General features: G+C 50.5%; 1 protein-coding gene across 2 annotated transcripts in view; it reads right to left on the reverse strand.

Annotated features, from left to right (window-relative positions):
• The window catches only part of KIRREL3 (kirre like nephrin family adhesion molecule 3), a 575,068-nt gene that overhangs the window by 92,054 nt on the left and 465,950 nt on the right, over positions 1-17,064 (reverse strand). For both annotated transcript variants that reach the window (XM_047754084.1, XM_047754083.1), the window contains exon 4: positions 3,816-3,965. In XM_047754084.1, the coding sequence (XP_047610040.1) occupies positions 3,816-3,965 (150 nt within the window). The remainder of the gene's footprint in view (positions 1-3,815; positions 3,966-17,064) is intronic.

Raw genomic sequence — 17,064 nt, forward strand, 5'->3', positions numbered from 1 at the left:
AAGAGGAGAATTCTACCCTGGATGAGGTATTAGAGCTCTAAGGCCCCTTTTGCCTCCATTACCTAAGGATCACCTAGAGAGAGGTAGGGTAGGGATTCCTGGGGGGGAGGGGGCGGAGCTGATAAGGGGCACCCCTTCCTGACTAGCGGAAGTAGCCATGATCCTCCACCAGTTTCCCCAGTATGCTTTTTGGGTGCATCCTGTGTGGCTGAGTGTTTCAGGCTTACGTCTTCATGGCTAGCCTTGTCCTCATCATGCCATCAAATGGCCCTGCCCTCCACAGCTGTTCAGGTCTAGCCAGAGATACTACACGGCCATGAGCCATATCCCTCCAAACATCACCTCCCCTCCTGCCTGCACTTCCTGCCCTCTGCTGGGCTTTGGGAAGGAGCCCAGTGGATAATTTACAACAACTGGGGGAGCTGGCTCACCCAGTAAGGGTGGAAGTGGGTCTTAGTCCAGCCCTCGTCCTGCTGTGGCTGCCCTCACTGTAGCTAGCTCACCACCCCCAGCCCCTCTGGCCCAGCCTCTGGGTCCCGCTGTCCTGTGATTAGCCCCTCGTCTCCTGCAGGCATCTTGGCTGGAGCTTGTGTTTTTGTTGTCTTGCAAGCTATCAGCAGCAGGATTCCGCTCTCATAAGCGGCTGAAAACATCAGTGATGGGTTTGTTTGTATTTGCCTAATTAGGCGGCGCGCCGTGATGCTCTCCCAAAGACTGGCAGCATCTTTGGGAAGCCTAGGCCCAGGAGCTCAGATTCTGAGGAAGTTCTAGCTCCTTCCTTAGTATCATTACTCTCTCCCTTGCTGTTCCCAGGGGAGGCAAAACTATTGGGAGCCTGGGTTCTACAGATAAATTGGCAGATCTATCAATTCTTAGCTCTGTTGTCTTGGGTAGGTTACTTTAACCTGCTTGTGCTTCTATTTCCTTGCCAATAAAATGGAGATGATGCTAGTACCTCATAGAGTTATAAGGAGATAGGATAATCTATGTCATGTGCCCAGCACATAGTAAGTAGTCTATAAATTGTTTTTTTTTTTTTGGCCACACCCACAGCATGCAGAAGATCCTGGGCCAGGGACTGAACCCACATCATGGCAGTGACCTGAGCCATAGCAGTGACAATGCTGGATCCTTAACTATTAGGCCACCAGGGAATTCCTATAAATGCTAGTTTAAATTAACCTGACGGTAACATAGGGGAGCCAAAGAGGCCCCCATCTTTAGGAGGGAAAACAGACAGTGTATAAGGACTTTGGGGGCTAAAAGCCAGGGTCCCGTGTATTGGGACTGGATATATGTTTCTCAGCTGTGACTTTATTTATCTGCCAAATATAGGGAAAAGCCTTCTTTTTCTACTCATGGATCATTGTAGATTTATGAGATAATGTCAGAGAAGTTTTTGAACTTCTCACAAGAAAAATCTTCCATCAATATGAGGGAATGTATTTATAAATCACTTCCCTCAACTGTTTTTTTCAGCCTCAGCGACCAGAAAGATAGTAAGGTCTTCAGTTAAGGTCTCATTCCTGATAGACCCGATGGGGCAACTCATTTAAAATAGAAGAAGGCAGAGCTACAGCAGGCCGAACCCCCACAACACTGGGTTCCAGTTTCCCCATAGTATTAAGTGCTCAGCAAATACATGCAGAGCTGAATTGGGATTTATTACTCCTGACTTTCTCATCAGGCAAGCGAGTAGTGTTTACTGAGCATGTGTGTCATTATTGTCATGATGCTACTTTTAATTGTATTTTTAAAAATTATAGTTGATTTACGATGTTGTGCCAATTTCTGCTCTACAGTAAAATGATCCAGTCATATATATATGAAATATATATATATATATATTCCTTTTCTTATATCATCTTCCATCATGGGCTATCCCAAGAGATGCAGATAGTTCTCGGTGCTGTAGAGGAGGACCTCATTGCTTAGTCATGATGCTGTTTTTGGGACGGGTGATCGAATACAGAGCAAATACATTACCAAAGGTATGAGTTTATTGGCTCTGCACGGAGAGGGCCAACCTTCTATCCATCAGTGGATGGAGGTGGAGAGGAAGCACACCTCAGCTCATCAGAGCCCACTGCCCTCCAGCACTTAGTAGGACCCGATCCTGGGTCCCAGAAAGGCATTCATGGAAGCGAATGCCAGAGGGTCAGTTATCCATGCGGTCATGACCACTCTCTGCACCTTCCATGGTGACCTGGGGCCCCCTCTTAGCCACGAACCCAACAAGACCCCAGCCCCTGACCGGACCTAAAAACCAGGAACCCAGAGAGCCTCCTAAACCAGCGGCAGTGCTGGGCCAGCTCAGAGCCACGTGGAGCGTGAACGATTCTGGTTTGGGAAGATTGTATCATTCCCCTAGTTCCTCTGGGGTAAGGGAGTTCAGAGTCCCTGAAATTGGCTGGTTCCCATAATACTTAAATTTTATGGCAGCACAGTATATTTTGGAGATATTATTGTGTATTTTATCCATGCTCAGCTGGGCTGTAGCACTCAAACTCTGTGATGCAATTGACCATTGCTATAATGTTTCAATATACATTTTTTGGCAAGACATAACTCACATTTTAAAATATTAATTTCCCAACCATCATGTTCCTGAGTGCACTTCGATTTTTATTTTCCTGCAGCTGTACGCCATGAGACAGGCAAAGCTACTTCTCAGCTGAATACATATTTTCTTTCTCTCCTTCTCCAACCTCAGACATTCCCCAATCACAGGGACACCCACGTTCCTCGTTCCGGATTTTACAGTTTCTGCTAAGCTTAGCAAACAGCCACATGCCTGCCATCCCCAGGGGAGAATAATTATGGCAGATGGGTGAGTGACCAAGAGAATGATTTCATTCTTTTTTTTTCTCACAAGGGAGAGGATAGATTGGAAAGACATTTGTATGGGCTTCAGGGTTGCATTTACAATAGTTAACAGGTGATGGGGGTGTGGGCACCAACCAGGCAGCTCAGATGCCAGCTATCAACAGCCACAGGTGCCCACCAGCACATCTGTGTGGAATACCAGCCTGGGTGGGGCTGAATAAGGGTGGGGTTTATTTTAAACCCTTCTTTTTTTCCCCCTCCCCATCACATAGTGACCCCTAAAATCAACAAGATGTCTCTCTCTCTTTTTTTTTTTTAGGGCCGCACTCAGGGCATATGGCAGTTCCCAGGATAGGGGTGGAATTGGAGTTGTAGCTGCCAGCCTATGCCACAGGCACAGCAACGCTGGATCTGAGCCATGTCTGCAACCTACACCACAGCTCATGGCAATGCCGGATCCTTATCCCACTGAGCAAGGCCAGGGATTGAACCTGTGTCCTCATGGTTGCTAGTCAGATTTGTTCACCACTGAGCCATGACGGGAACTCTCAACAAGGTATCGCTGCATTTTCCGTCTCCTTGTTTCCCACTAATGGATTGGGGGAGGGGTGGTGGGAAGAACCAGATTATGACTTCAGTGGGGAATACATTTAGGATCAAGAAGCAGGAACACTTTACTTCTGAACATCTGACTTTATACAAATCATGTTTGACTTTGGAAAGGCCCCTCCAGGGCAACACTGCTATGTTTAGGACTGACCACCAGACTTGAGGGTTTACTTGTAATTCATCATCAGTAGTTACAGGAGTCCTCAAAGTCCTATGGATCTTGGACTCAGGGTCTGCCTCACCTGCCTCCACCCATGGCATCTCAGTGAAGGCTGAGATTTAATCCCCAAATGCCTATGAAGATGGGGTTCCCTAGGAGGGTAGGTGAGTAGGGCAGGGGTGGGTTCCAGGCCTTGGTGGCGAGATCTGGGGGTACTCACTTGAGAGGTCCCTTCCCACGCCCAGAGCCAAGCCATCTTTGATCCACAGAACGAAGCCATCATATTCGGGGATGGCGCACAGCAGGGTCACCGGCTGCCCTGACACCACGGCCTGGTCCTGGGGCTGCTGGCTGAAGGAGTACACTTGACCTAGGAAGGAAACAGGTACAGAGGTCAGTTAACAGCCGGGAGCGGTGCCTGGAGGGCCTCCCCTCGAGTTATAGAAGCAGAGCCTAGACTGGAAGGCCAGAGCACCTCACTTGCTGCCTAGGGCCCAGCACGCCTTCCTCCTTGCCCCCAGCAGGACCCCCTGCTTGCAGGAGCTGGTTCCCAGCTTCAGCCTCCCTGATCATCTGTCCCCAGAACTTGCACGCTGTGGTTCAGCCATCCTCCAGCCTCCAGATCGTCCATGGCCCCGAAATACTTGGGATGTGCTATTCCCCCGTCCACTTAATACCATTTCCTCCTACCTGCGTCCACAAGGGGGCAGAGGCAGGAGAGAGACCCTCCAGCCCCAAGCACTCTGTGAGGGGGTGCTTCCACAGGGCAGTGGGCCTGGGGAGTGGGGGAGTTGTGTCCTTCGATTAGAATTGAGAACCTGGAGTTCCCATGGTGGCTCCGTGGGTTAAGAACCTGACTAGTATCCATAATGATGAGGGTTTGACCCCTGGCCTCGCTCAGTGGGTTAAGGATCTGGCACGTGGCTGTGAGCTGTGGTGTAGGTTGTAGATGCAGCTCAGATCCGGTGTTGCTGTGGCTGTGGTGCAGGCCGGCAGCTGCGGCTCAGATTCGACCTCTGGCCTGGGAACTTCCTGCCGCAAGTGTGGCCCTAAAAAGAAAAAAATTTAGAAACCAGGAAATAATTTTATTGCTTTAATGGCTCTCAGGATGGGACAAGGGCCAGATGCCATGGGATGAGGGTTGGTGTAGTGTGTTGGATGATGTGGATGAGGGAGCAGGTACCTGACTCCACCTGTCCTCCTGTCCCTTTCTTTTCTGCAGCAGACCCCACTCCAGCCTCCCTTGGGAGCAAATCACCAGGGCCCCGCACCCTCCCCATACACACCTCACTGAACCATCTAAAGTAGCCAGTTCCTATTTTATTAAACAGACATGCCCATATAGTGCACAATATGCCAGGCGTTGTTCTGAGATTTAAAGTTTTAGCTCATTAATATTTTCATCCTCTTAACAACCTATGAGGTAGGTACTATTTTTAATCCCCTTTTTCCAGATGAGGAAATGAGGCCCAAGGACGGGAAAGATAGCAACAGGAGCTGCGCATGTTACTGCCACGGGGAAGGCCCTGTCATGGTCCCTACAACACTTGTGTGGAGGCTTATCAACCCCATTTTGCAGGGACTCAGCACGAGGAGCCTTAGAGGTTCATTTAATTGTCCAGGGAGCATCTAGTGGCAGGGCCAGGGCTGTGACCCCAAGGCTTTCTGGCTCTAAGAACCATGTTCTCATCTACTGAATTATGTGGCAGGCAGATCTCTATGCTTAAGAAGGGGGGGTGACGTGACCCAGGTTCCTTGGGAGGTCACAGTTGAATGGACAGGACGTGGGACATGGACGTCCACTGAGCTCCCAGCCACAATGCCATCTGTGCTTCACATGCCGTCTCTCCTGTAACCACGTAATTACAATTCAGAGTAGAACAACAACAACAACAACAACAACAACAACAAGACAAAAAAAAAAACCAAAAAAACAAAAAAAAACCCCTTGGAGTTCCCGTCATGGTGCAGTGGTTAACGAATCCGACTAGGAACCATGAGGTTGCGGGTTCGGTCCCTGCCCTTGCTCAGTGGGTTAACGATCCGGCATTGCCATGAGCTGTGGTGTAGGTTGCAGACGCAGCCCGGATCCCGTGTTGCTGTGGCTCTGGTGTAGGCCGGTGGCTACAGCTCCGATTAGACCCCTAGCCTGGGAACCTCCATATGCCGCGGGAGTGGCCCAAGAAATAGCAACAACAACAACAACAACAACAATAACAACAACAACAACAAGACAAAAAAAAAAAAGAACTCTACCCATTTTTCGGCAAAGAAACCCAGATCAGAGAGGCGAAGTAAGCTGCCCAAGGTCACACAGCTAATGAGTGGGGTTGGATCTAGGGTTCATGACTTCAAAGACTGTATTCCTTCCCACATCCTTCTCTGTAGATGCAGGTACACAGATGAGGAAAACAGGACCTGGTGGGCAGGCTGCTGCCGTGGCCCCTCCTCCCCCACCTAGGAGAGTCAGGGATGGCCACAGAGGTCCCGGACCCAGCTGTCACCCTTCTTGGGGACACAAAGCCCCAGGCTTGGACAACAGTCAGGGCCAAGCTCTCGGTAGCAGATGATGAGTCCTAGGAAGAAAGTGACTGGTGTGTGGCGTTGGGGATGGTGGCAGAACAGAGACAGAGGTCCACGTCGGAGAGTTTGTGACAGGCGGGAAGGTAGCTGAGTTTTCAACCTGATGAGATCTTGGCTGAGTCTCTTAGGAATCTCATTAAAAATCAAATTGGCCCTGAATTGTGGGAGTAACACTTTTTATTCTGATTTGAGCTTTACAAATTAGATTTCATAGAACATTTTAATCAGCTGTGTGTGGTGGGGTGATTTTTTTCTTCTTCCCTTTCTGTCTCTTCAAGTTCTCTGTTGTAATTAGACTGTTTCTGGCACCAAAACAGGGGAGAGAACGAAGGAAGAGATGAGAGGAGAAAGGGGGGAGGGAGGGACTGGAGGCGGGTGGGGGGTGAGGAGAGGAGGAGAGAAGGAGCGGAGAGGAAGGAAGAAGAGCCAGAGAAGGAGGGAAGGTGGCAGGGACGAGAGGAGGGGAGAGGCGGGGAGAGGCTGGGGTGCAGCCAAGAGGGGGAGCGGGCGGGAGACCTGTTCTCTCCCCGGCTCCTTCTCCGGGCTCTAATGATGATTTCACAGCGCATCCTTTTATCTCAAAATCTTGCTTGCAAGAAGGACAGTGTCAAGACAGCCGGCAAGAGCTGCCAGAGATTGTGTTATCAGAGAGAATTATCAGGTTGTCAGCTGGGAGCCGAGGGGGGCTGGAAGGAGCAGACCCTCCAGAGTGCAGCCTGAGCTCTCGGAATGCGGTGAACAGGGCCTGCAGTGGGAACCTGCCCCTTCTCCCCGCCCCCAGCCCAATTGTGGGTGGGGGTATCTGGACAGTTGGGGCGAAGGGAGCATCCTGCAAAGGTGGGGACAGGGCCGAGGGTGAGAAGCCCAAGTGTGGTGGGTGAGGTGGTACCCCAGGGAGTAGAGGAACTGTCACCGTGGAAACTGGGCTCTGGAGGGGCTGGGAGGAGAGGACCTCGGGAGCAGATGTGGAGGTGGACCCTGGGCGGTCCCTATCTCACCTGGAGGCTATCCTGGAGCCAGGAGTGAGGGCAGGTATGAGACCCCTGGACAGGAGACCTGGGGCCCTCAGAAGGGAGCCTCAGGGCCAGGGAAGCAGGACAAGTCTCCCATCCCAGAAGGCTTCAGCGAGAGGTTTTGGCTCGAATCTTTGTCTGTTTGGATCCCCTTGGCTTTTCTTTTTTTTTTTCTTTTTTGGCCACCCTGAGGCATATGGAATTCCCAGGCCACAGATCAGATCCGAGCTATAGTTGTGTACTATGCTGCAGCTGCAACATATGCTGTAGCTGCGGCAATGCCAGTGGATCCCCTGGGCTTTTCTATGGAAAGAATGTTTCTGGAGGGAGATAGGTACACAGAATAGTCTAAAAGAAAACACCCCAAAGGACATGACTTGCAAATTATTTTGGGAAAGGGCATAGCAAGTGCTTTGACAATTTTCTTTTACAGCTTATTTTTTTTGCTTTTTAGGGCCACACCCGCAGCATATGGAAGTTCCCAGGCTAAGGACTGAATCAGAGCTGCAGCTGCCGGCCTATGGCACAGCCACAGCAACGTCAGATCTGAGCTGCATCTGTGACCTACACTGCAGCTCATGGCAATGCCAGATCCTTAACCCACTGAGTGAGGTCAGGGATGGAACCTACGTCCTCATGGATATTGGTTGGGTTCGTTATCACTGAGCTGCAACGGGAACTCCTTTCAGCACAGTTTTAATTTTTATGCATTAAATACAAGCCACTAAGAGCACTTTTTTCTTTCAAAACAATGAAGTGCTTTCTCAAGCAGACCCCTACACTTCTGGAGTATGTGAGAGTTGAGATGCTGAGGGTGGAGAGGAGGTGGAGGGTTAGGCTGGTGGGACCTTGGGGCTTCCCCTTCAGGCCCAGGAGCCCCTGGGGACACGGTGTGCAGGCCACAAGCGCAGGTTCTTGTCCACAGAATTTCCTCACTGTTTCTCTCACCTCCTGTTTTCCAGTCTTGTTTTCCCTACTCCAGAGAATTTAAAGGCCATGAGCAGGGATCTTTTTCTATAACCTCCTGGGCATTATATTGTGTAGACAGGAAGCTCCCTGAGAACTTTTGTTTCTTTAGTATCTACTTATTGAGACCTGCCGGGAGGCAGGAATTGCAGTCTGGTGAGAAGTGAATGGATGTGACCGGCCTTTCCGGGTGCCCACAGGTCTGTGGTCCTGACACCTGGCATCTCTGATCTGAGCAGAGTGTGGGCTGCATCTGCCAAGGTCTTGCTCTCACCATGGACTCAACACCTTGTCCCGTCCATCCCAGGTTTCTGCTTCAGTTTCCCATTTTGTCCAATAACGTCCTCCTGGTGTGAAGCCCAGCAGCCCATGTGACCTCCTTTCTCATGCTGTATTATTATTATTTTTTTTCTTTTTAGGGCCACACCTGCCGCATTTGGAAGTTCTCAGGCTAGGGGCTGAATTGGAGCTATGGTTGCCGGTCTACTCCACGGCCACAGCAATGAGGGATCTGAGCTGCACCTGTGACTTACACAGTAGCTCATGACAGCACTGGATCCTTAACCCACTGAGAGAGGCCAGGGATTGAACCCGCATCCTTGTAGGTACTAGTTGGGGTTCGATACCGCTGAGCCACAATGGGAATTCCTCATGCTATATTTTTCATCTGTCACCATCACCAAGTCCAGCCCCGGCTTCCTCCTTGATATCTCCCAGATCCACCCCTTCCTCTCCATTCCTGCTGCCACCAGCAAAGCCCAGGCCCTCATCACTCCAGCCTGGGTTCCTACAACAGACGATATGTGCTATCAGGCACTGTGCTGGATTCTTCTTCCTAAATCACCACTTGTCTCATGTTCTCCCCCTTTGCAGAGGTGGCCACATGAATAGCTCTGCGGTGTCTGCACCTGACCTTTCAGCCTGGATTACAAGCCTCTCCAAATTCCGCCCCCTTTCTCTTGGGTACTCCTTGGCAGTGGCAGCCGTCTGGGGGCTGCTCCCTGAGGTTCCTGGGCCCTGTCTTCCTGGAACACTCCCCTCCTGCAGCCCCCTGACTAGCCCTGCCCATCACTGAAAGCCAAGTTCCCGGCCCATGACCTTCACTTGTGGCTCTAAGACTCCTGTCCCCAGGAGGGGGTCTTCTCTCTTTCTCTCTTCCTCCCTGCTGCTCTTTTCCTCCTTCTCATCTCCCTTAATGTCTTCAAATCTTTATTGAGAACCTACTGTGTGTTTGATGCCAAAGAAACCAAAGTAAGTAAGAACTAGATGGGGTAAACTCCTCCAGGGCAGGGGACGGCTGCCTTTCCAGCTTCTGTTCTCAGTGCCTGGCTGGTAAGGAAACCCTTGGCTAAGTCTCCGGGTAATGCTCCCGAGGCCCAGGCAGCTTACCTACTCTAGTTTGTCTCCTGGGATCTGTGGTCATGGCAGGAAGATGGTTTTTACACTCTAAGTGACTGATGAGGCAGATATGGTGCTGAGCACACCACACAGAGGAGTGAGGTGAGAAATAAAGGAGAGGGGCCAGGAGCTCCCATTGTGGTGCAGTGGTTAATGAATCCGACTAGGAACCATGAAGTTTCGGGTTCAATCCCTGGCTGTACTCAGTGGGTTAAGCATCCGGCGTTGCCGTGAGCTGTGGCGTAGGTCGCAGACACGGCTCAGATCCTGCGTTGCTGTGGCTTTGGTGTAGGCCGATGGCTACAGCTCCAGTTAGACCCCTAGCCTGGGAACCTCCATATGCCATGGGAATGGCCCAAGAAATGGCAAAAAGACAAAAAAAAAAAAAAAAAAGGAGAGGGGCCATTGTCCCAAGGAGTCAGACTTTATGAACTAAGTTATTCATGGACAATGTAGCTACAATGCTAGTTAGCTGTTATTACCCACAGTTTATAGATGAACTGAGACTCCTAGAAATGAAGTGACAAGCCCAAGGTCACACAGTGGGCCCAAGTATATAGTTCAGGGTCACACAGTGGGTCAGGTATAAATCAAGGTCACCTGGTGGGCCCAGGTATACTTCAAGGTCACATAGTGGGTCAGGTATAGCTCAAGGTCACAGTGTGTAATTTCAACCCAAGTGCCTCTGTCTGCAAACCCTGTTTTCCTGCCGCTATCCATGCTGGCTATTGAATTAAGGGCCTGGAACCCAGATTTTGATTTTCAAACAAGAACTTACTCTACCCACCTGGCAGTCGCCTCAGACAATGTAAAGAGAGGCGGAGGATCTGTGGAGTGAACAGTGGTTTCTTGGTTCTCCCCTAAGTTTCCATAGCCTCCTCCCAGCTGAGTTAAGGTTTAGGGTGGAGTCCAGTGCTGGCCACCATTGACCAGGGGACAGTGCACAAAAGAAAGGAGGTGTATTCTCCAAAGAAGACATATGGATGGCCAAAAAACACATGAAAAGATGTTCAACATCACTCATTATTAGAGAAATGCAAATCAAAACCACCACTTTACACCAGTTGGAATGGCCATCATTTAAAAGTCTACAAACAATAAATGCTGGAGAGGGTATGGAGAAAAGGGAACCCTCTTACACTGTCTGTGGGAATAAAAACTGGTGTAACCACTGGGGAAAACAGGATGCAAACTCCTCAAAAACTAAAAATAGGATACCATTTGATGCAGCAATCCCACTCCCGGGCATCTATCCAGAGAAAACCATGACCTGAAAAGATACGTGTACTTCCAATGTTCATTGCAGCACTATATACAGTAGCCAAGACAGAGAAGCGGCCTAAATGTCCATTAACAGAGGAGCGTATAAAGAAGATGTGGTACATATATACAGTGGAATATTACTTAGCCATTAAAAGGAATGAAATAATGGGATTTGCAGCAACATGGATGGACCTAGAAATTATCATGCTAAGTGAATTCAGTCAGACAATGAGACACCAACATCAAATGCTATCGCTTACATGTGGAATCTAAAACGAGGACATAATAAACTTCTTTGCAAAACAGATACTGACTCACAGACTTTGAAAAAACGTATGGTTTCCAAATGAGACAGGTTGGGGTGGGGGAGGGACGGGTTGGTGGTTTGGGATGAAAACGCCATAAAATTAGGTCGTGATAATTGTTGCACAATGACAAATAAAATAAAATTCATCGAATTAAAAGCCAAAAAAGAGAAAGGAGGTATAATTATTTGTATATACTTATTAATATACGGAGAGTAATTACGATATAATATTATATAAATATTACTCTCTATTCATATATGTAATATATTATATTTATTATTATAGAATTAATAATAGCTAGCTTTCATTGACTATAAAACATGTATTAAAAGTTTTGCATGGGTTATTTGGTTGAATTCTCTCCACAGTCAGTCCTATGGGATGGGCACCACATCAGACCCTTTGGCAGATGAGGCTGTCAGGGGCCCAGGGCACTGAGTGATGGAGAAGGGGCAGTGATACAGAAAGGTGTTCTTTCTCCATCAATGGAGTGATGGAGTGATGCAGAAAGGACATCTTGAGGTCCTTACTAGAGAGTCCTCAGTCCCTGGGAACTCACAGACCCTGTCTGCAACCTCTCTCCTCCTACCCTTGGCCAGAACTGAGAAGTCCAGAGGAAATTTTAAAGGAGAGGACCGGGGTGGAAACCCATTGGGAATGCGCCCACATTTGGTGGGCTAGAGGATTAGGACGTGGTCCTGGAGGAGGGGCAGGCAATCTTTCCTGTTGGCTTCCAAGGCGGAGGATGGCCCAGTCCCAGGAAGGGAGGGATCCTGGGGCCATGTCAGATCCTCTGAGGTGACTGCCCCTAGCTCGCATGTCTCCCAGCATACCCAGACTGCTGTGGCTTGCCCAGGCCAAGAGAGAGCTCCACCAGCTCTGCAACTGACTTCTGTAACACGGAGGCATTGTCTCCCTAAGCCCAGAAAAGAGACATGATGACCCCCTCAAGGCTCGCTGAGTCAGGATGGAGTCTGGCTCTGATGAGTCCCCCTGCTTGGCAGGTGAGTGGGGGGAGCAGAGGTGGAAGTCTGAGCAGGTGGGGGCTTTTGGAGCCTTCCATCCAAACTGCAGGAAGCAGGGGTAGGAGGGGTGAAAAGAAGAGAGGAGGTGGCTCTGAGTCAGGATGGGGACAGAGGCTGCCGGTGCTGGTGATTGGCCAAAGGGAGGAGGCTGAGGGGGGGAACAGCACCAGGGAGGACTCTTGGCTCCTCAGGGCTAAGGGACAGCAGCAGGTGTGGGCCGTGGGAGGGGGCACTCGGAGAAGCCACTGGAGAGCTTGGGTGCTCTCAACCCCTACACCAGCACAGCTTGGAGCCTGCCCTCCCGCAGCCCTGCTGCCCTGTCCTGCTGCCAGATGTCCCGGCCCTCTGCTCTCTGCTCAGCATCTCTCTCCCAGCTTCTCCAGGCTGTGTTCTCAAAAGCCCCTCCCTCCTCGCTCATCCCTTCCACCAGGCTCCTGGCAGGAGGCCACCCTCCCAGCCCTGAGCACGTGGCCCCTCACCTCAGAGTCTCTTTTTCAGGATACGTTAGCAATGGAATGAGGCATCACCATCTGGCTCTGGGAGGTCCCCACTGTCATCCAGCAAAATATTGAACATGCTGAAGACCTCAGGACTGTTTATGAGCTCACCCACCTCTGGCCTCTGATCTGAGGTCACTCCTCAATTCCAAGGTACTTCCTGGGCAGGGAAGAGGTACTTTGCTTTGGAAGACTGAGGTTACCGGGGCCAAATCACCCATAGTGATGCCTTTACAGCCATGCCTCAGGGCCTGGATGCCATGGTGTGTGCATATGTGTGTGCATGTGTGTGTGCGTGTATGTGTGTGTGTAGGAAGAGGGACTAGTGGCCCTGTGCCCGTGAGGGTCAGGGTCCCTATGCCTGGCTCAGAGAAGCCATGGCACTCACCTACCCATGCCATCTATAACTGTCAGCCCCAGATCTTCTGGAGACACATTCTGGCTCTCCAGTGTCCTAAGTCTATTGCCACATGTGTTTGTGTCTCTCCCAGGCACCGATCTGGTGGTCAGATTGTTCTCTGATGTTGTGAGAGGCAGCTATCTGTAGGGACTAGTACCAAGGCCGAAGGGTGTGGGGCTAGTTAGTATAACAGGAGAGAAAGCCTTGTTGCCAAGTCTACACTGATGTCCCCATGTCCCTTGCCATCCTCCTCTTTTTTAAAATATTTATTTATTTTTTTTCTGTCTAGGGCTGCATCTGTGGCATATGGAAATTCGTGGGCTAGGGTTTGAATCAGAGCTGTAGCTGCTGGTCTAAGTCACAGCCAAGGCAACACCGGAGTTGAAGCCAAGCCACATCTATGACCTATGCTGCAGCTCACAGCAACACCGGATCTTTAATTCACTGAGAAAGGCCAGGGATCGAACCCACATCGTCATGGACACTATGTTGGGTTCTTAACCCACTGAGCCACAACTGGAGCTCTCGATCCCCTCTCTCGGTGGTGCTCAGAGGTCAAGTGGGAGGCAGTCAAGAGATGGTGCAGGGTGTGCCCACTCTCCCCCTCCCCCCCTCTGGTTACTTGGCTCCAGCTGCAGGTGGAGGGGAGGTGACCCCTGCCCTTAAGGTTAATCCCAGCCAGATGTGGACAGAAATGTTGGGGCTACCTGGCAAGCCTGCCTGGCTTTTATGAAGCCTGGTGCACAGCTGCCCTCACTTTCTCCTTCAGTGGGGAAGGGACGGTAGGATGGAGATGCCAAGTAATGCCCCGAGGATGCGCAGGGGTCCAGAAGCAGGTGGAGTAAGAACCTCTATGGTGCCCTTGGAAGCACCACCATCACCCCGTTCCTGAATGTGGGGGAAGCCCAGCTGCAACTCTCAGGACAATTGTTGAAACTCAGACTCATGGCTACACTTGACCCAAGCCCTTGGACTACGAGGGAGAAAGTGATGGGCTTCATAAAGAGGTCACATAAAGTTCTTTGGGGGTTTAAGAAAGGCCTGCTGCAAGCATGGAGGTAGGGGAGGAAAGAGAGGGGCCTCCTGGAGGAGGAATCACAATGCGAGCCTGTGATAGAGGAGAGGGGGCCTCTGCTGGGGCAGGGAAAGTACAAGCCAAGACGTGAGTGATGGGTAACCTCAGGTACCTGCCCTAAGTACCCAACTGATGGGTTACCTGCCAGGACCTGCATCTGGACTGTGGAAAAAACACAGAGCCAGGCAGGCCTGGGAGGGAACTCCAGCCCTGTCACTAGCAGTATGAATGGGGGCACATTCCTCACCCATTCTGAGCCTCAGTTTCCCCATCTGGAAAATGGGGGTGACACCCTTCCATTGCAAATCTGCTTTGAGCTGAGAGGCCTCACATGAAAATGATGCAGGTAAACACAAGGTGCTTCATAAAGGTCTGTTCTCGTTTTCATCACTCTTTTCTGAGCCCAGAACTATTAAAAACTGGAGCCACAGTGGCATCTGTCACGTGGGTTTCCAGGGCTGGGAAAGGAGGCTTGGCAGGTCTGAATTTGGACCGATTAGAATCTACTTCTTCCCGTGAGTCACGCAGGTGAGAGATGTGAGCCTTTGAGCCTCCTGCCGCCCTGACTTTGCCGTAGGCCCAGCCGGCTTCAGCCTCCCGGAGCTACCTGGTCAGTCATGCAGAAAAGGCTCAAATGTCACCATCTGCTCTGCTATTAGTGACCAATTGGGGAAGGCTTAAGAATATTGTACCAGGGATATTTGTCACCTGCTTTCTTCCAGCCTGGAGCATGCAAATTGCCTCTTATGAGGTTAAGGGAAGCCGCCTCGGTCCCGAGAAGCGAGCAGATGGGAAGAAGGGAAGGGGAGGTGGGAGCTAGCTCAGCGCCCGGCTGACACCAGGACAACGCCAGGTGGGGTGGGAAGGGACCAGGGCAGGATGGCTCAGATCGTGCCTGGAAGCCCAAGTCTTGACTTCTGTTGACTTCCTGCTCAGCACAGGGCCAGCTCCTAACCCAGGAGAGTGAGCTTTGGGAAACTTCCAAAATGACCTGTCGTGACATACTCAGAGGAGTGGGACTGGGGCCTTGGGGGTTGTGTCCTAGTCCCCGGCTAACAATAAAGCCGATTATTATGGGGTGTAACGTGTCAGGGGACAGGTCTCGCCGTGACAATCTCCAAGACCCCTGGCCTGGTGCGAGGGTGCTGATCAAAGTCTGACGTATCTTCCATGACAAAGAGCTTAGCGTCTGAAGGAGACACATACCTCACAGAGAACTAAGATAAAAGGTGCCCAAAGTGAGCTGTAAAGCAAGCCCCAAGGACACAGCAGAAAAGAAACAGACTCGGATACAGAGAACAAATTGATGGTTACCAGTGGGGACAGGGACGGGGGAGGGGATGGAAGGTACAAACTACTGTGTATAAAATAAATAAGCTACAGGGATACATGGCACAACATGGATTACAGCCAATATTTTGTAATAACGATAAAGGGAGTGTACCCTTTAAAATCTGTGAATCGCTATGGTGTACACCTGAAACGTATATAATCGTCATAAAAAGAGAAAGTCTCAAGGAAGAGAGATTTTTCCTTCTGAGGGAGTGCGGGGAGGCGTCACAGAAGAGCTGGCTTCTGACATGGTCTGGAAGGGTAAGCAAGATGAGGGCAACGACGCGAGGTTCCCTGGGATGGGGATGCGTGAGTAAAGCGTGGAGGTCAGAACGTGATCAGGGAATAAAGATGTAGATGCCCCAGGGTCCAGGCTTGATCTCTGGCTCTGCCATTACAGTCGTGCGCCCCTGGGCAAATTTCTTAGCAGCTCCGAACCTCAGCTTCCCCATAGGATGGTAATGGATGCTCATTGGGTGGTTTGTGAGAATGAAACAAGACCCTCTGAGGAAAGCGCCCAGGACTCTGCATGCCCTCCACACAGCAGCTGTCACTCTTGCTACAAGCCTCGTGTGACTGGCGCGTGGCATGCATGCATGTGGGTGTGTTCAATAGGATGCATATTGAGAGAACGGGGTAGGTCTGGCTCCATAGACCCATGGAGTGCCTGCTAAGAGGTTTGCACTTAATGAGGAATCATCCCAGGTTTTGACCCACACACTCAGATCTGAGTTTGAGAAGGATCACAGCAGAAACAGTGATGAGAATGGACGAAGTAGGGTGAAGGCAGGAAGACTGATTGGGAGGATTTCAGTCCTAAGGACTCAGGATAAAGGTGCATCCGGGGCAAGAGGAGAATGGATTTAGTTGTTGCTGGAGGTAGAACGGATAGCACTTGATGAGGGACGAGGAGGATGGAAGCATGAAGAACCCCCTCTCCCTGGCCTGCAGAACTGGGTGAACGCAATGGGTAACTGGTTACCAGTCTCACGGGAAGAAGCAGGTTTGAGGGCAGGGAGTTCAGTTGTAAATATGTTGATAGAGAGTGGCCTGGAATCACTCAGGAGAAGGCATCCTGGATGAAGTTGGATCCATGGGTCTGGAGGGAGAAGGTAGGATTAACCCACACTCACTGAGCATTCACTGTGGCTTGGGCAGTGGGAGAAGTGTTTTTACAATGGTCCTCTCATTGGGTGTTGTCCTGAGAACTCATTTCCAAATCTGGGATGCTATTGGCATTGATGTGACTATCTAAGTAGGAGGGACACAGTTGCTCCAGGCTGGGAGTTGGGGGGCAACTGCCCTGGGAGGTACGTCTAACTCCTATCAAAGTTTACACAGGCTTAGAGCCCTGTTGGATGGAAAGAGGTCAATCTAGTAGTTCCTTTGGACCAGGATTGGAAATACAGAGAAGCCAGAACAGTAGGAAGGGGTGGAAGATGGGCTTTCTCTCTGTTGTCTGTTTCTCCTGGACCTCTGCTTGAAAAAACTTTCAGCCCCAACATTGCCATTTGCAGCTGTTGGTAGCTTTGGTTCTGATACACAGGTGAGGAGAAGCTTGCCATTATCATGAACATTCTAGAAATTTTGCTGGCTTTTTATTGGGGCT

This window comes from Phacochoerus africanus, chromosome 11, assembly GCF_016906955.1.
Source record: "Phacochoerus africanus isolate WHEZ1 chromosome 11, ROS_Pafr_v1, whole genome shotgun sequence".
In the NCBI taxonomy this organism is placed as follows: Eukaryota; Metazoa; Chordata; class Mammalia; order Artiodactyla; family Suidae; genus Phacochoerus; species Phacochoerus africanus.